This window comes from Pundamilia nyererei, unplaced genomic scaffold, assembly GCF_000239375.1.
Source record: "Pundamilia nyererei isolate P.nyererei 1_Seehausen unplaced genomic scaffold, PunNye1.0 scaffold00038, whole genome shotgun sequence".
Lineage (NCBI taxonomy): Eukaryota > Metazoa > Chordata > Actinopteri > Cichliformes > Cichlidae > Pundamilia > Pundamilia nyererei.
Genome location: NW_005187439.1, coordinates 1397825 through 1414124, shown reverse-complemented (window position 1 = coordinate 1414124; position 16300 = coordinate 1397825). Strand labels below are relative to the sequence as shown.

At 45.0% G+C, this 16300-nt stretch overlaps 1 protein-coding gene across 6 annotated transcripts in view; it reads right to left on the bottom strand.

Annotated features, from left to right (window-relative positions):
• The window catches only part of wdfy3 (WD repeat and FYVE domain containing 3), a 117825-nt gene that overhangs the window by 3727 nt on the left and 97798 nt on the right, over positions 1-16300 (bottom strand). For all 6 annotated transcript variants that reach the window (XM_013910218.1, XM_013910219.1, XM_013910215.1 and 3 more), the window contains 24 exons: positions 15807-16037; positions 12059-12227; positions 11695-11858; positions 9529-9677; positions 8803-8923; positions 8257-8342; positions 7803-7883; positions 7582-7636; positions 7374-7493; positions 7124-7241; positions 6642-6748; positions 6042-6195; positions 5847-5938; positions 5546-5758; positions 5178-5319; positions 4852-5006; positions 3935-4093; positions 3330-3509; positions 3064-3246; positions 2653-2746; positions 2384-2527; positions 875-1102; positions 603-714; positions 204-401 (listed from right to left, as the gene is read on the bottom strand). In XM_013910218.1, coding sequence (XP_013765672.1) covers positions 204-401; positions 603-714; positions 875-1102; positions 2384-2527; positions 2653-2746; positions 3064-3246; positions 3330-3509; positions 3935-4093; positions 4852-5006; positions 5178-5319; positions 5546-5758; positions 5847-5938; positions 6042-6195; positions 6642-6748; positions 7124-7241; positions 7374-7493; positions 7582-7636; positions 7803-7883; positions 8257-8342; positions 8803-8923; positions 9529-9677; positions 11695-11858; positions 12059-12227; positions 15807-16037 — 3455 coding nt within the window. The remainder of the gene's footprint in view (positions 1-203; positions 402-602; positions 715-874; positions 1103-2383; positions 2528-2652; positions 2747-3063; positions 3247-3329; positions 3510-3934; positions 4094-4851; positions 5007-5177; positions 5320-5545; positions 5759-5846; positions 5939-6041; positions 6196-6641; positions 6749-7123; positions 7242-7373; positions 7494-7581; positions 7637-7802; positions 7884-8256; positions 8343-8802; positions 8924-9528; positions 9678-11694; positions 11859-12058; positions 12228-15806; positions 16038-16300) is intronic.

Genomic DNA, 16300 nt, shown 5'->3' with positions numbered 1-16300 from the left:
AACTTTAATTAGAAATTATGTACTGGTAGTGTGCTGATACTGGTACCAGAAGAAATGGTAACGGTTAATTTTGCATCAAACTTACATTGATTCTGGATATACTTATTTATACCTATAATGGTATTTTGTTCTGACACTTTCTGATATGACAGTGACATATAAAAGCATGCTTAGGTGGAAAAACTGCAGAATAATGATCTTACTTCTGGCAGAAGAGCTGTCCGCAGTTCCTACAATGGTGGCGTCGCTCAGTAAGCGAGAAGCGAACCGTGCAGCCGGAGCAGCTGTCCACCACCTCGTCCTTCACCCAGTGGTCTGCTGCCGAACGGCCGGGCTGGTCGCTGACCGACCAGCTAAACACTCTGCCACGGCCGTCACCTACCAGGATTTTACTGTGGTCCCTGGAGAGAGGAAAGCCCAAAGCGGGAAGGAAGAAAGAGAAAAACAAAACAATTTCATATCTTATTTTCAAAAATATTTGCTTGGACTGAATAATATATTTTCAAAACAAGACGTTCTTCAGGTGTGCCAAAGGAATACGAGCGTTTACAAAAAGAAACTCATTTCCTGTTTGTCGGTTTGGTTCGACCCGGCTCTCTTACTTGGAGATGGCGAGGGAAGTGATCTCGGCTGGGTGAGCGTTGTCCTTGCGATCAAAAGCCGTGTGCATGGTGAGCTTACTCCGGAAGACCAGCTGGCGCTCCCATCTGTAGCCTGTGAACGCACAAAAACAAACACTTAACTAGCAACATTTTAACGTGAGTCATTAGATCAGCAGACTAATCCTATCTATTTGTCGTCTCCCCTTCAATGGCAGAATAATCACTTAGAACATGAAAACACAGCATGGTTTTTGCAGCTGCTGGACACCCACCTGCCCTGAGCTGGTTATATGTCCGTGCCTCCATGGTGGAGGGATGCAGCGGCTGAGGCACTGAGCCCTGGCCTGAGTGAGCTGGGTGAGCGCTTTTAGTTTGGCCCTCAGAGTAATTTACAAACACGAATCCGTCCTTCTCGTCGATGCTGAGGGTGTCTGACCAGCGGTGAGAATCGTCAGAGCCGCTGTCCATCGACCAAGATGCTCCTGCTCGGGCCGAGGGACCTTAAGGGTATTAATCAATGGAAAATTAGCAGGAACAATAACTTTTGTCAAACTAAGGTTCTTATATTAACAAGTAAAAACAAACATCAGTGTTGGTAATCTACAGGGGTCGTATTATTGCTCTATTTCTATGACCAGAGATTCTGGATTCGATGTTTCAGCCTCACAGCGGAGTCGCTGCTGATCTCACGCTCTTCAGGAAGTGAGCATCAGAGCGCAACAGCTAATGAGAGCAACGCAGCACATGCTGCTCACCACAGTTCAGCTGACACAGACATAAACAAGGGAACATTTTATACTAACGCCAAAGTCAAAGCTGACACCGATGATAAGATTTTAGTTTTAGTTTTTTGCTCTTGCCTGACAACAGAAACCGAGATATCTTTCAATCTGAATGTCCTCATTGACTGATTTCAGTCTGACTGACATAGACAATGGAAGGCAAAACGCTGCTACGCCTTTAACAATAGTGCGAGCTGTTCACTCCAGTAGCAAACAAGTGAACATGTGTTGTGCTTTGCTTACACGTAAGATAATTTTAGTGTTAGTTCTGGATCCGAATGTGTGCTCATTCAGATTTTAACACGGCTGGTCTGTGCTCAGGGAGGTTTGTTCACCAGCTGGGAGCTGTACTAATCCAGCTTTCTTCCTCATCTACAGAGATGTAAAGACCTTTCTCATGTTTTGGGGCCATGCACAGCTGGTCCTTCCATCTAAAAACCAGAATGTTATTAGCACAGTAGCTCATCCAGCTGACGCCCATCAAAATTCACAGGTTATTGTCTGTAAAATGACAATTGTGACCTTGACTTTGAGCACAACGACCCATTAGGTGATCAGTGTGTGTTTGTTGAATGACCTTCTGTAAAATACTGCAGGAAGCGTAGCAATTCTTGTGGACGGACAAATGGATGACAGACAGCTCAGCATCGCAAAAGCTCATTGGTTCTTTGGCTGAAGTGGTGTGTAAAAAAATTGCTCTACACAACCTGTCATCCACACATTCACACACACATTGACACACTGGTGATGGCAGCTACATTGTAGCCACAGCCACCCTGGAGCGCACTGACAGAGGCGAGGCTGCCGGACACTGGCGCCACCGGGCCCTCTGACCACCACCAGTAGGCAACGACGGGTGAAGTGTCTTGCCCAAGGACACAACGACCGAGACTGTCCAAGCCGGGGCTCGAACCGGCAACCTTTCGATTACAAGACGAACTCCCAACTCTTGAGCGATCGTCACGATCGCCCCATAAACACGAACTTATATCTAAGTACCTCTGGGTCTGTGGACGGTGCTACCCGGCTGGCTGCCTCCACCTGTCGAGGGGTTGCGTGGCGCTCTGGGCTCTTGGCTCAGACTGGGCTCGTCTGCATCCGACTCACTGCTGTCATCATCACCATTGTGACTCTCACCGCCCTCTGTGAGACCAAGATAAGTTTGCACCTTTCTACAATTTTTTATAGTGACATGCATTGTGTGATTTGTGTTCTGATGACTCAATCTAGCAGCTCCAATGAGCTCATTTATTTCTATTAGGACTCACCAATCTTCTCGTCAGCGCAGCAGTCAGGCACATCTGGCTCTACAGGCTCGGGAGCAGGTGTTTCTGGTACCTGGAGGAACTCCATTCTCCAAAACTGTGAGATTTAGCACAAGGAATACTTTTATAGAATAGAATAAAATAGAATAGCTCTTTATTGTCATTGTTGCAAAAAAAATGAAAGGCAGTTTGGCATCTCTTCATGTGTGTGAAGTACACAATAGTGTAAGTGTTTACACAATAACACAGACAATATTTAATATTTTTAGAGTTAAAAAGTGAAAAAAATGACAAGCGTTCTGTCGTTATAATGCTCGACTGTTACTCATTTTATAACAGCACAGAAAACGCGTGTTTGAGTTGTAACAAGCGACTAATAAACTTAAAGAGGGATGTGTATCCACGCGAGCTCACCCTCACAACGCCGTCTGAGTGCCCGGTGACAATGACGTTCTGCGTGTCCCACTCGTTCATCTCCGACACGCAGCAGCAGAGGATCTGCTGGCTGCGGCCAGTGAAGGTGTTGGCGCTGGCGATGGGGCTGCCGTTGATGCTCCACACGTGAATGTAGGTGCCCGCGCAGGACACGATGTCCCCCTGTGCAAACACAAACACACGTCGTGTTGTAAACGATCCAAACTACACCCACAGTTTCTCTGTTCCACGTGTGACAAACTTACCGTCAGCTCATTGATGCACAGAGCCGAGACGGGCGCTCGGTGCCCCCTGAGCTGCGTGACGAAGGAGAGCTTGTTGAGGTCCCAGATGATGCAAGTTCGATCCCGTGAGCCGCTGACGACAATGTGGTATGCCGAAGACGCCGTCAGACACGTCACGGCGTCCGTGTGGCCAAGCAGCGCCTAAGATATCACACGACACGGGAGACGCAATGGCATCAAGAAACTTAAACACCTTAACATGCAGGATTTCCTCGTTTCATTAGTGTGCGGGGAGATTAAAGTCTGCAGATTAACGTTTGTGCTGAATGAACTCAGCAGAAACACGAACCCATCAAACTAATTTCATGGGTCAAACTAATTAAACCCTACAAGGATTAAGCTGTCATTGATGAACTTTGGCAGTCGCAGGAGAAACAGTCCTCTATCCTTCCTCTGAAGCACACCGTGTTCAGCTTTGACCTAGCCTTCTGATTGGTTGGACCTCGCACAGTTGAGAGTGCTGCCAGGTTTCTATAAATGTTTTCTGCTTTAGGATAATTTAAAGTTTGATGACTGAAGTGCAGCTGCTGCACGAACCTGCACTGCGTCTCTTTGTGTTCATTTACCTGTTTGAGCGTAAGTGACTTTGCCCTCTCCTTTGAGGTTCCCGTCTCCCACACACAGATGGCGGTGCTGGTGCCGCCGGTGATAACCAGCTTTGGGTTTGGACATATGGCACAGAAGATCTGGCCCCACTCTGACAGACACTCGTACATCACCAGCGCCTGAAACAAGATGGAACATTCAAATCCGTTTGTGGAAAACTGAAAAGATCCAGGACAGTAACAGCTTCTGTTCTCGGGACTGTCATCTTCAAGCTTTCCATTCATTGGTTATTCATTCTGATGCATTTAAACAAGAGGCATCAATTGAGTCAGGTGAAGCTGAGTATTTGTAATGATGTAGGCGGCTGTAAGAGAGGAAGGACACCTCCCAATTATCTATCACGACACCGTCTGGGGTCTAGACAAATACTCTTGCAGACACGCAGCAACGAGGCGACAAACTGAGAAAACAGGCAGGAGAAAACCAGCTGCAAACCCCAGACTGACCTTAGAGGGGGTCAGACATGAAAAGGTGCTTCTGAGCATGAGAAAGTGTCACCAAATTAAAATCTAAATCTGTTTCAGCTTGAAGAACGTCTTCTTTCTAGCTGCCAGCAGGAAAACAGAATATATACAGATGTGATTTAAAAGCTTCTTTAATGGCTGCAGATCTCATGTAAAATGCATTTTTAGTGAAACACCAGCAGGGGGAAACGGTGCCTTTACTTTTTTCCACCTTTACTAGGAATCCTCAAGGTGAAACGAGTAGCAAACACGTACAGTGGCTCATTTTTAAATTAGGTGAACTTAATCCACAATTATCGAGAAAGGAAGCCGGCAAACACAACATCTGTAAAAGGATGGGGGTCACTCACACATAGAGACTACATCCTGGAGATAAAAAGGTGTTTGAGGAGTTTAAACTTCTCACTACTGACCTTGTCGGAGTCATAGTTAGCCAGGCGGCAGCTGAGATCGGCGTAACCCCAGGCAAAGGTCTTGCTCCAGGTGGGAGGAACCAGAACTTTGTTTTGCTCTACAGCGAGGATGCCCTTGTCAGTGGGCACAATCTGTCCCACAGGGTCTTTCAGCTCTGGAAAACAACGCGCACGCACGAAGAAGTGTGAATTTAAAGGAGTTACACACATTGTATTCACAAACAGACCCCACGAAGCTTTGTTTACACAGCAATCAGTAGCGCATGCATCCTGTTTACTGAGCAACACTGTGAGCGATTAATTGACCGCATGATGTGCGTGCGTACCTTTAACTGGTGCAAGAGAAGGTCTGAGATTGTCCAAGTGATGGAAGAAGATCTTGTCGCTGTTGGAGCTCGGAGGAACGCCGGCAACGTCGCCGTTGGCTTTACTGCGTACCCGTTTAGGAGGGTGGGGCTTCTTGAACAGCTGAAACACAAACATCAACGACCAATGATTCGACAGCGAGATTTCAACATCTACTTAAACCCAGTTAAAGGCAAGAAACCAACCGTAGTATACAGCACGTTAAATGAGTCTGTAATGCATCAATGTTTGTAATGTAACAGGAACCAGATCAGGTAAAATAAGAGGATCCACCCTCCTTAGAAAAGGGTGGAGTATCTCGATTAAAATGAACACGCTTCTGTCTGACCTGTTTGGGGATTTGTCCGAAGTTGTTGATGAAGCCGATGGTGGCCGTCTCTTTGAGCGGGTCGTTGATGTTGTAGATGTCCACCTGACCCTCGTAGAAGAGGTGGTGGAAGACGTTGACCGCCTCCACAGCCGGAGGGCCCTGCTGCTTGTAGCCGAAAATCAGGTCGATCCATTCGTGGAGGTGGGCCGATACGTAGTCGCACTCCAACGCCTGCAGCCGGGACAGAGGACACGTCGACCGTGAGGGTGGATTCACAATCACTCAGAGTAAAACCAGCCAAGAAGAGCTGATCTCCTACCTCTCTGTGGACTCTGATGAACTCCCGGGGGTCGCCCTTAGCCCAGGTTGGGAGAATGACGTCACCCAGTTTGGTCCCATTCTGCTTGGCACCTGGTGCATGAAAAGCAAAAGAAAGAGCATTAATAACAAAGCAGTGAACGATCCCAGTCAGTTTTTAAACAGTGCTTCGATCAGCTGTGACTCTGATGCTGACCCAGGTCAAAGTTATTGGAGTTTAGCAGGAACTCGGGCAGATAGAAGAACTCCGGGATGAGCTCCTTGACGTCGGCCATGTTGTGTTTGGAAGCAGAGAGCCAGGCTTCACGAACGCTGTGGAACATCCTGTCAGCCAGGTCGAAGTGTCCTCCCTGTTATTCACACAAAGACACACTTTAGCCCCCAAAAAGAATTATTCCTACGAGTTAAAAGTAGAGAAGGCGCAACTCCCAGGAAATGCAAAGAGAGCCCAGCAAACAAAAAAATAACAATACCAGTACTGTGTTATTAATGTGGTTTCATTGTCCTCTGGAGTTTTCTGACTTACTCTTTTATGGGGCATAACAAGTTAAAACAAGAAGAGGGGAACTAACACATTTAGCTTTTTCTATATAAAGTTGGAAATAAAGTTGAATTAAACAAATAAAATAGAACTTATAATGAAAGACTTGATTCTGCAAAATATGTAAAAAATATAAGTAAATCAAATGTAACTATATATAACTTTTAAAAACCCCTCCTGGAATAGAGGGTTGGAGATGTATTACATGTTTTAGTTTTCAAGCTGAACTGTCAGTAGAGTCGAAACTCGTCAAACCTGAAGTCTGAGGAAAATCTGTGTGAAGGGCTCCATCCGGACCAGGTAGGAGGCCACAATCATGGCTGACGAGTAGTGAGTGCCGTAGTGGTACGCCGGGGTTTCACCTGGCAAGGCAAAAAGAGCTTAAAGATATAGACCAGTACCGTGTATTTTTTTAATTTCATATTTAGTACAGAAATAAATCTAAATGAATGTTATAAATGACTCCAACAAAAAATATGCTGGTGCAGGAAGCATCACACATTCAGGAGCTGGCAGGTTACAGTCTAATCCCACTGGGTCTGAGACAGTCGTCACCCACCCGTCTGCTGGGTGGGTGACGACAGCTCAGGTTCAGTTCACTCTGCATGTTTTTTCTGGGCCTCTCCTGTAGGCAGGAGGACCCACATAGCGAGTTTGTGGTACTAAAAGTCTGTAGATGATATTAACACACATATCTGCTCACAGAGAAACGTTATCTGATGGTCTCCTTTCCTTACCGTTGGGGTCTTCCCAGTCCTTGTACCGCTTCTTGTACTGCGTTAGCCGGGTGTCAGTCTGTGCGCCCATCGGCTTGGCGAGGTTACGAAATGTCTTTGGGTTGGTGAGGTCCAGCTCCTGGTGACCAAAAGCAACCCAAACATCATGAAATCACCGCACTGCCCCCGGTGGCATTCATATCAAAACTGGGGTATTTTCTGTTGTGGACACGGAAACATTAAAACAGCAGCAGATAAAATCTTCAGGCACCTCTGAGTCGTAATCGGCCAGGATCCAGGGGAACACCGGATACTGCATCAGGTCGTTGTAGGAGCGTCCGGCCAGGGTGTTCAGATGCATCAGGTACTGGAAGTTACTGATCTCTCCTCGCTACAGAACAAATGCACACAAACACATGTTGTTGAGCTGTGTGCTTTACTTCAAATCTGAAGTCAGACTAACAAATTCAGGTTCTTACCTCCCATCTCTGAGTCACTGACTTCTCACCAACCAGCGTGCTGAGAAGTCCAGATCTGACACAAACCAGGACAGAGAGGATGAGTCGTTTAAACAGCTCAGTGGACTTTTATTAACCATACACTCGTGATTTTACGTTTGTAGAGTCATTGTGTTGAGACTTAACTACAGAGGTCAGAATCTATTATTTATAAAAATGATATGATGTGAAGGTGGATGTACCCTTGTTCCACGCTGGTGTTGGGTCTCTGGCCTGAAACAGACTCAGAGCTGTCAGCCAGCGAGGGCACCACCGCCAAGAACCTGGAAGAATCAAACACCACCTATTAATGTCTTTACAGCGCACAGAGACTCATGCAACCTGACAACAACGGTGATATACCGGCATTACAGGGAGAGAAAAAAAGCTTTATATGAGCAGCAACATCAATCTCGGCAAAATCCTTCTCCTCAACAGAGATCACGACAACAGACTGAATCACAGCTGATCACGGCTGTCCAGTAGAACCAGATTATCACTGAAAATAACTCCACCCTGACAACAACTCCTAAAACAGTAAGAAATGATCACTTGCAGCGTGTGAGTGTTGAAAAGAGCACAAAATGACAAGTTTAATTAAACTCTGTGATTGAAATGTGAGTCAAGAAGCTGCTGCTTTACATATGTATTCAGTACCTTTGGTAAACCTTGTTGCGAACTCCTTTCTGGAAGGCTAGCAAGTAGTTTCTCCCATCCGCTGAAAAGACTTCCACCGCCATGGGCTGAAAGAAGACGATGGCATACATGAGAGTCGGGAAAACATTTAAATAAATAGCCCAAAACGTTTACAGATGATCTATCATCATCATTTCCAGCTCCATATTTTTACTTTTGGACTCAGAGAGTAGTTCTGCATGATTCACTGTTCAAAATGATCCTAATTTATCTAACACCAGCCCATAAACTCACTTTAGCTCCTTCTACTTTCCCTTTAAGCCAGATTCCTTCTGTTTGCCTGCACTTATTAAATGACATCATACAGAGCCAAGAGTAGAAAAAAACCTTGAAAAAGCCATGTTTAATAGAAGCATCCAGCTCTGTTATAGTATAAAAGCCAGAAAAAAGGAAAAACAAAGTAAGTTCCCTATAAACTACTCAACTTAATTATCCTGTCAGTTCCTATATTAAAAGAAAGCATGTAATGGTGCATGCAGTGTGTGTGCGAGACACGTGCATGCTGACCTGCAGCAGGTAGCGCCTCTTGTGAACCTCCTTAATGTCTTCGTAGGCAAAGATGCTGCAGGTTCTCTTTAACTGGCTCTGTCCTTGTCTCGCTCCTCTGGGGATGATGGCCTCGTGCATACTGGAGAAAAAACACACAACAACCCACTCAAGAGAAGATCCACTCAAAATTTAAATCCACTGTTTGCGGTGGGTACGTTCCCGTGACATGGCTGAGAATGAATAAACACATCCATCCGTAATGGATCAAACTAGCTGGTAGTGCATCTTTAAATCACTCCAAAAACTTCAAAGTTGAGTTGAAATCAAAAAAGCATTCAGCTAACAAAAGAGCGTGTCTTGAATAAATTATCAGCTAATTGGCGTATGATTTCAGCTCTGTGCTGGTACAGGACAGTGGGGAAGCTTAGGAGGGGGTAAAAACACCAAAACAACCCGAGGGACACACCACAAAGTCTGGGAGACATCTGCTCCTTTTTCCCTTTTTTGGTTATTTTCCAGCAGCATCTCAAAGGAACGGGCTGAGCAAGTTGCACAAAACAATAAATATGAGAAAAGCTTTGCGGACTTTCACAGCGCATGCTCCATCGGCAGCATTACATCATCCCAGCAGCAGAAATTTCCACTGCAGCGTCCACGGGAATGATGTCATCCTTTATTCAGAGAAAGAGTGCCGATCCCGCGTCCCCCGTCAGGTGAGGGACGGATACAGAGGCGTGAACCTACTTGGGTGGCAGCGTGTCGATGTCCCTGATCTCCCTGGACACGGTCATGGTGTAGCCGTCGATGACGTAGAAGTGCTCCTTCCCAAACAGCAGCAGACCCTCGCTGGTGTCGAGACCCTGCACTCTGGCACAGCGGTACATGTGCTGAATCTGGAACGCACAACAGCTAATTAGCTAAAGTTTAGAGAGGTCAATTACACAAAGGAAAGCCCCCCAGCTGAATTTCCTCTGAACATGGAACAAGTAAATGAGTGTACTTTCTCCACTGGAGAAGTAGCTTTGAGTAAAACCTCTGATCAAATGCTCCACCTGAGCAGAAACACTACAGTCATTTAGAGGCACGTGAGCCCAGAAAGCTAATAATTAATCTTTCTTGTAAAAACTGACAAAACATCTCGAAAGCGCGACTCAGGGACGTGTAAAGGTGATACAGGTACGTCATGATCAGACCAACCTCTTCTTAAAAAGCTTTGATTCACTAATTTCTCCTTTTGAAATGTCACAAATATCTGGTTACATTTTTATTTTGCTTGTTTAATGCAGGTCTTATTATTTGACAGACAGTATAGAGAGAAACTCGCTTTTTGATTGGGCAGCAAAGACGACTTCTCTGGCTGCAAAGAGACCAGTTTGTATTGGAGTCTCTGAACAGGCTGCCCTACTCTGTGACCTCAGCGAGCACTTTTCCTGATTGGATAACAAATCGTCAGTAAGAAGTCTCAAAATGCCAAGATGACCGATGCGTCAGCGGCTAAGCCCATCTTTTATACACAGTCTTCGTCCAGCACTCCAAGACACGGACTCTGTGACCTCCTCGACTTAGCTCGTCAATGTGTTTACCATCTCTGTTCCTGGAATTTTAAAATGCAGGTCACAGAATTACCGATATGCCCGGCTATAAATAAACTTCAACGCTAGGAAACAATACGTCGAGGTAGCACATGCATTTACACTTGTTCTCCTTGACAAGAAATACTACATAAAACAATCCTGCACAAGTGTCACTCCTGTGGGAATGATCCTTGGTCTCACAATATTTCAGTAACATCAAGCAGGGAGTTTAAAGCTTTAACAGATGCCTTCTTACTTTGGGGTTAACAAAAAAAACAAAAACAATAATTTGCGATGAAAATAGATGAAAATGTCATGTGCCTGAAAGTAAAGCTGATTCATCCAACTACTTATGTATGCTTATATATACTTAAATATATCTTAAAAACTACAAGTCCCAGGAATAATTTTGTAGTGTGCTCACAGACTGTATATAAAAGACGGCGGTAGCCACCGTCACATCATCTTGGTGTTTTCAAACTGAATAACGATGAATGAGATCTGCCTGAGACACGTGGCAGTGAGAGGGCAGTCATTCACCAGGTGGGCATGCCCTAAATCCTAACCTGCTTTATCATCTACTTCACTCTAAAAGGAACCATAGTTCATGAAGTAAACTCAATATTAAGGTGCTGCTGAGGTATTAGCAAACACGAGTCTATAGAGCTATACATTCACACTTGTTCTTGGACCAGGGAGGCTGCCCCCTGCTGTCCATCAGGAAGAATGCAGGTTCAAGGCACTTTTCAGACCTGGAGGTTATATCTTTTATATTGTGTGTGTGTGTGTGTGTGTGTGTGTGTGTGTGTGTGTGTGTGTGTGTGTGTGTGTGTGTGTGTTCTATTTAAAAGGTCTTTTTATCAGATGAGATCCTGGGACTGGACACGCAGTGCAATACCTCATCACATAAAGAAAGTCAATAACAGGAGACGTGAAACTTGAAATCTAAAACTTTAGAAATCAAAGATGCAGTTTGCTCGTGTGTGACTGTAAAGCAAAGGAATTGGAAAGACAACCAAAGTTCTCTGTCACACGCTGCCAACTAGCCAAAGCGAAAAAATCTGACTGCTGCAGCAAGATTAGATGTTCCTGCACAAACTGGAGAAATGGGAAAACATGTCCAGTCCAAACTCGCTAAAGACACCGTGTCACAATTCTGCAACAACTATGTGCAATCATTTGATGAATCGTCACAAAGTTCCCAGTCAATACTGAACAGTATATTTGGCTGAAATGCGCCACCTGCAGCACAGGAATCGCTCAGGTGTAAAACACACTATGATTCTACTACAATGTTAATTATCCACTCATATCTATGTGCTTCCCTCGGACTGACCTTCTCTCCCTCCTCCAGGAGTCTCAGCAGGGACGTGTTGTCAGTCTTCTGCTCCTCTTCGGGGCCTCCTGACTCTAATAGCTGCTCCTGAAGCTGGTCCTGACTGTCCTCATCTGCACCGTCCGCTGTGGACCGCGACCTCTTCAGTGGAGCCTTCACCAGGCCTGAGGAGCACAGTGCAAACACAGTGTTACATACAGGCAACACCTCCTTACTTAAGATAGAAACTAATCAGCCCACAGAGAAGGACAGAACTCCTGAATCCATTCAGAAGATGAAACACTAGAAAGGAAGGCCAAATGAGGATTTCTCTGAATCTTACTCTACGTCTAACAGCATCAGTGCCACAGTGCCGTCTCTTTACCTTTGACTTTAGCGATGGTGTCCTCTCCGTGCTCCAGCTCTTGGTGCGTGGTCTCTCCCTCGGTGCTGTGCTCTACAGAGTGCTGGTACATGCCGGGGTTTCCGGACAGCAAACGCATGAAATACTCCTTACTGTCGTAGCTGATGGCGCGGCGGTAACGCAGAGGTTTCTGGGGAGGAGAGGAGGAGGTGAGACCATGTAGCCCTGCATGACTCCACTTTGATTAGACTTAAAAAATTTGGCTTTGTCAGCGTCAAAACAGAAAACACATGCTTCAGTTAGTTATTCTTCATCTTTATATTCTATGGATCAAAATAAAAGGTCGATATATTGACGATGCCTTGCACGGCTCCTGCGTGACGCTGCAAGAATTTCAGTGAGAGGAGCATCACACAGGGCAGAAACTTGCTGCAATAGCGCAGTGAAGTGGTGACGTGGTTCAGCCTGTGCTGTATTTCAGATTTCACATCCACAGGCAGTCTGCTTCATTCTTCCACTCCCAGAGTTAAAGCCAAATGCACTGGTACCATGTTATTCATGTTGTCACACCCTGTCCACAGACACACAGGTGGGCATTTGAATATCTGCCCGAGTCACCTTTGTGGTAGTTCCTGGTACTGCGCATCCCCTGGACCACATTTTGGCATGACCACATACACACACACACAGACTTGCATGGTTTAAAACAACATGTATGTTACGCTCATGCAGTCACAGCAAGCATCAGTGGGGGCCAAACAGGATTTTCCAGAAGGTACCTGAATACAGTCAAAGACCCCAACCAGAGGTGAGGAATCAAGGGGCACCAGAGGGGGACAGGCGTGCTGAAGAAGGTAAAGACACGCAGGATATGGCCATTTAATATCTCACACGGGAAGTTTTTCAATTAAGCAACAAACAGCTCAAAGCCACATGATCCTACATATCCTCTTATTCTCATGCTAAAGTCTGGAGAGGCTAATTAAATGTAAAAAAGAACATTTTTAGATTTTAATTGGGAGAAATATTTACAAGGTTTGAGTCCAAATTTGATGGTCTAACTGTTAGGGTTCTCTCTGTAGAGGCTGCGCCTCGCTATATAAAACAACTTGAGATGATTGTTGTTGTGAACTGGAACTGTCTAATGAGAAGTGAACTAAATTAAACCACGGGGTCATTAAATTAGCTTTATGTGTTTTTGGTTGTTCCTAACAAGAACATTTAAGTGGAATCAAATGGAAGAATCTTCAGTGTGGGGGGCGTGTCCTCCAATAATGGCCAAACAAGGCAGGCAAGCCAAAACAAATGAGCTCCAACGCTTAAAGTGAAAACGGCAAGCAATGGTATTCAAGTCCATGGCACAAGAACGGGGCTTTATCAAGCTGCAACTGCTCCTCGAGCATGATTAAATTATACATTAGCAACCAAGCCGCGGGGAATTTGGACTTAATTAAATTCTTTCCAGAAGGCATCAAAGGAGACTCTTCATAAAGTGTTCATGAACTCTTAATCTGAACTCCTAAAGGGCATCTTCAGGAACAGGGAGGTTTGTTTTTTTATGCGTGTAGTTTCCATTTGAGCACTGCTGGATGATTTCATCTTTCGACAGCGACACACCGAGCCAGTCAACTCAAAGCTTGAATGTCGAAACAGAAAAAAGTAAAAAAAACAAAAAACTGGGAATCCCTGAAGCGTTCTCTGAATCTTCATGACCAAATAAATTATTGTGGAGTGGAGAGAGGCACCCGCGAGCAAACAGAGAGGAGGGATTATTTGTAGAGCAAACAAAGCTAAATGTGTCTCAGTGATAGGGAGAGTGAGCCACCGGCTGTGTCACTGCCTCACAGGGCAGCGATGAGCTCATCCTACAGCTCTATTTAAGGAGTGTTTGCTGCTCTGCAGGGGATTGGCTGAAGTTACAGACACCAAGAAGGACATTTTCAATTCAATTCAAAAAGAAACAAACTGGATTTCTTTGCCATGTTTTATTGAAAATGCTTAAAATACTTTCTTTGCCATGTGTTCAAACAAATGCTCGTGCCAGTTTCAGCCTCTTCTCTTTGATATTCTTTCACTTTGGCTACATTTCATGCTGTCACAGTGTAGCTCACTGACTTTGGTGTCCTTTGTTATGCTTCCGGCTGCTTAGTTGACACACTTGTTGAATTTGTGGACATGGACTTGCACTACTGTCGGTGAACGTCTGGAAGTATGGGTGTTTTCACACCTATAGTTTATTCTGATCTGAGTCAGTTGATCAGTTTGTAAACTTTTGGCTTTTCCCTGTTATTTTGTTTGTTTCCACACAGAGAAAAATTCAAACTACACACGAACCAAAACGCTTCACTACAAACCAAGAAACCAAGTGAGAATGTTCAGTCTGTCTCGTTCGCCAGATGTGTTTGGGGCGGGAGCAACAAAAGTAGAAACAGGAAAAGGTGCTGTGTTTGGGATTATTGGAGAACTTGCATTCATTTCACGGCTACTTGCTAACCTGCACGGACCTTTGCTTTGTAGAGGATGATGTGCAAACGTGACTACAGGAAGCTTTTTAGCTCAAACTTGCAAAGTACAACTGGTAGTTGGTTCAGATGGAAGTCGGATTATGTTCACACCACATCTTGGTGTGGTTGGTTTTCCCCACCTGAATGTGATTTCTGTGTTTACAGACGAACTGCACCAAGGAGAAAAATGAACCAGTTTTTCATTTAAACTGACTAAACACCACAGATGTGAAAACACCCCGTGAGACATTTGAAATATTATAAATACAATATTGTGCTCATGTCATTGGACACATGTTACTGACATACAATTATAAACATCTGAGTATTTGACTGTATATGAAGATACACTCTATGGACAAAGTTTGGGGCCACACCTCTTAATCTCTGGATATTAAGCACCCAGCCGTGATCCTACAGAGTTCACTGCATCTCAGTGGGATATTATCTACATCAGGGGTGGGAACTCAAGGCCTCGAGTGCCAGTGTCCTGCAGGTTTTAGATCTCACCCTGGGTCAACACATCTGAGTCACATGATTAGTTCATTTCCAGGCCTCTGGAGAACTTCAGGACATGTTGAGGAGGTCATTTAACCATTTAGATCAGCTGTGTTGGATCAAGGACACATCTAAGACCTGCAGGACACCGGCCCCCGAGGCCTGGAGTTGCCCACCCCTGATCTACATCAATGGATCCCAGTAACTCCAAACCTGGTCAGGGAGCTTCATGGTATGGGTTTCCATGGCACAGGCACCCCTGTCGGGGTAGTGTGTAGGTGCCCCAGGTCTTTTTGTGTATGTAAATGTAACCTTTGGATTTAAAAAGGGAAGAAAATGCTGACGTGCTTTAAACCAAGTATTTAAGTCTATTTAAAAAATGACTTTACTGCACATTTGATTTATGACCCCAACACTTTCTCGATAGTATTACAGTCAGTAGTTTGTTGACAGCGACAGTCTAAACGCTTAACCTCAGGCTTAAAAATAGAAACACAAACTATGGGTGACATTACGCTGGCTGCATGCCTCTCTTTACGGTATTGTCATATTTAATTTGCATCTCTGTCTTGTAATTAAACTGGAGAAAACTGAGATATTATGGAGCCAGAGGTTTTCTCCTGGGTGTAAAAAAGGTGCAGTTTAGATTTTAATTCGTCTTGCTAATGTCATTCCTCAAATGAATATTTACCACGAGTCCTTTCATATCTGCTAAAGTCCTGGAGGGGTTTGTGGGAACGTGTGAATGCCGATTTAAAGCAGAGTACCTGTGCTGAGTTGGTGTTGGTCTCCGTCTCTGGGACGTACGGGTAGTGGATGTAAAACATGTCATTGCGGACCATCTTCTTCCTCATTCGGCAGGGCCCCTCCGTCATTTCCAGCATAAACTTGTCCAAGTGGGAGCCGATTGGCGGGCCCCAGAGGCCTCGTTCACGCAGCAGCTCGTATTCGATGGATGCCCACTCCTCCGTCACGTACTTGAGGGCGTTCTGCTGCCGCTGCGAGACGGAGAGGATGGACGAAGCAAGAGTGCGTTGAGTCACTTGAAAAAATACTGCTATGAATTATAAATGTCACGACTGCAACACTGGGCTGTGAAATGTAGCCGTCCAGAGTTTCTGTGTGGTCCTGCAGTCACATCAGACTGCACTGTTAGAGCACACTGGTTTGTGCTGACGCTGATCACAGAAATAACTTAAGGAAACTTTACAAAAATAAACTTTGTGCAAAGTTGTTCTTAACTTTTGCACAGGACCAACAG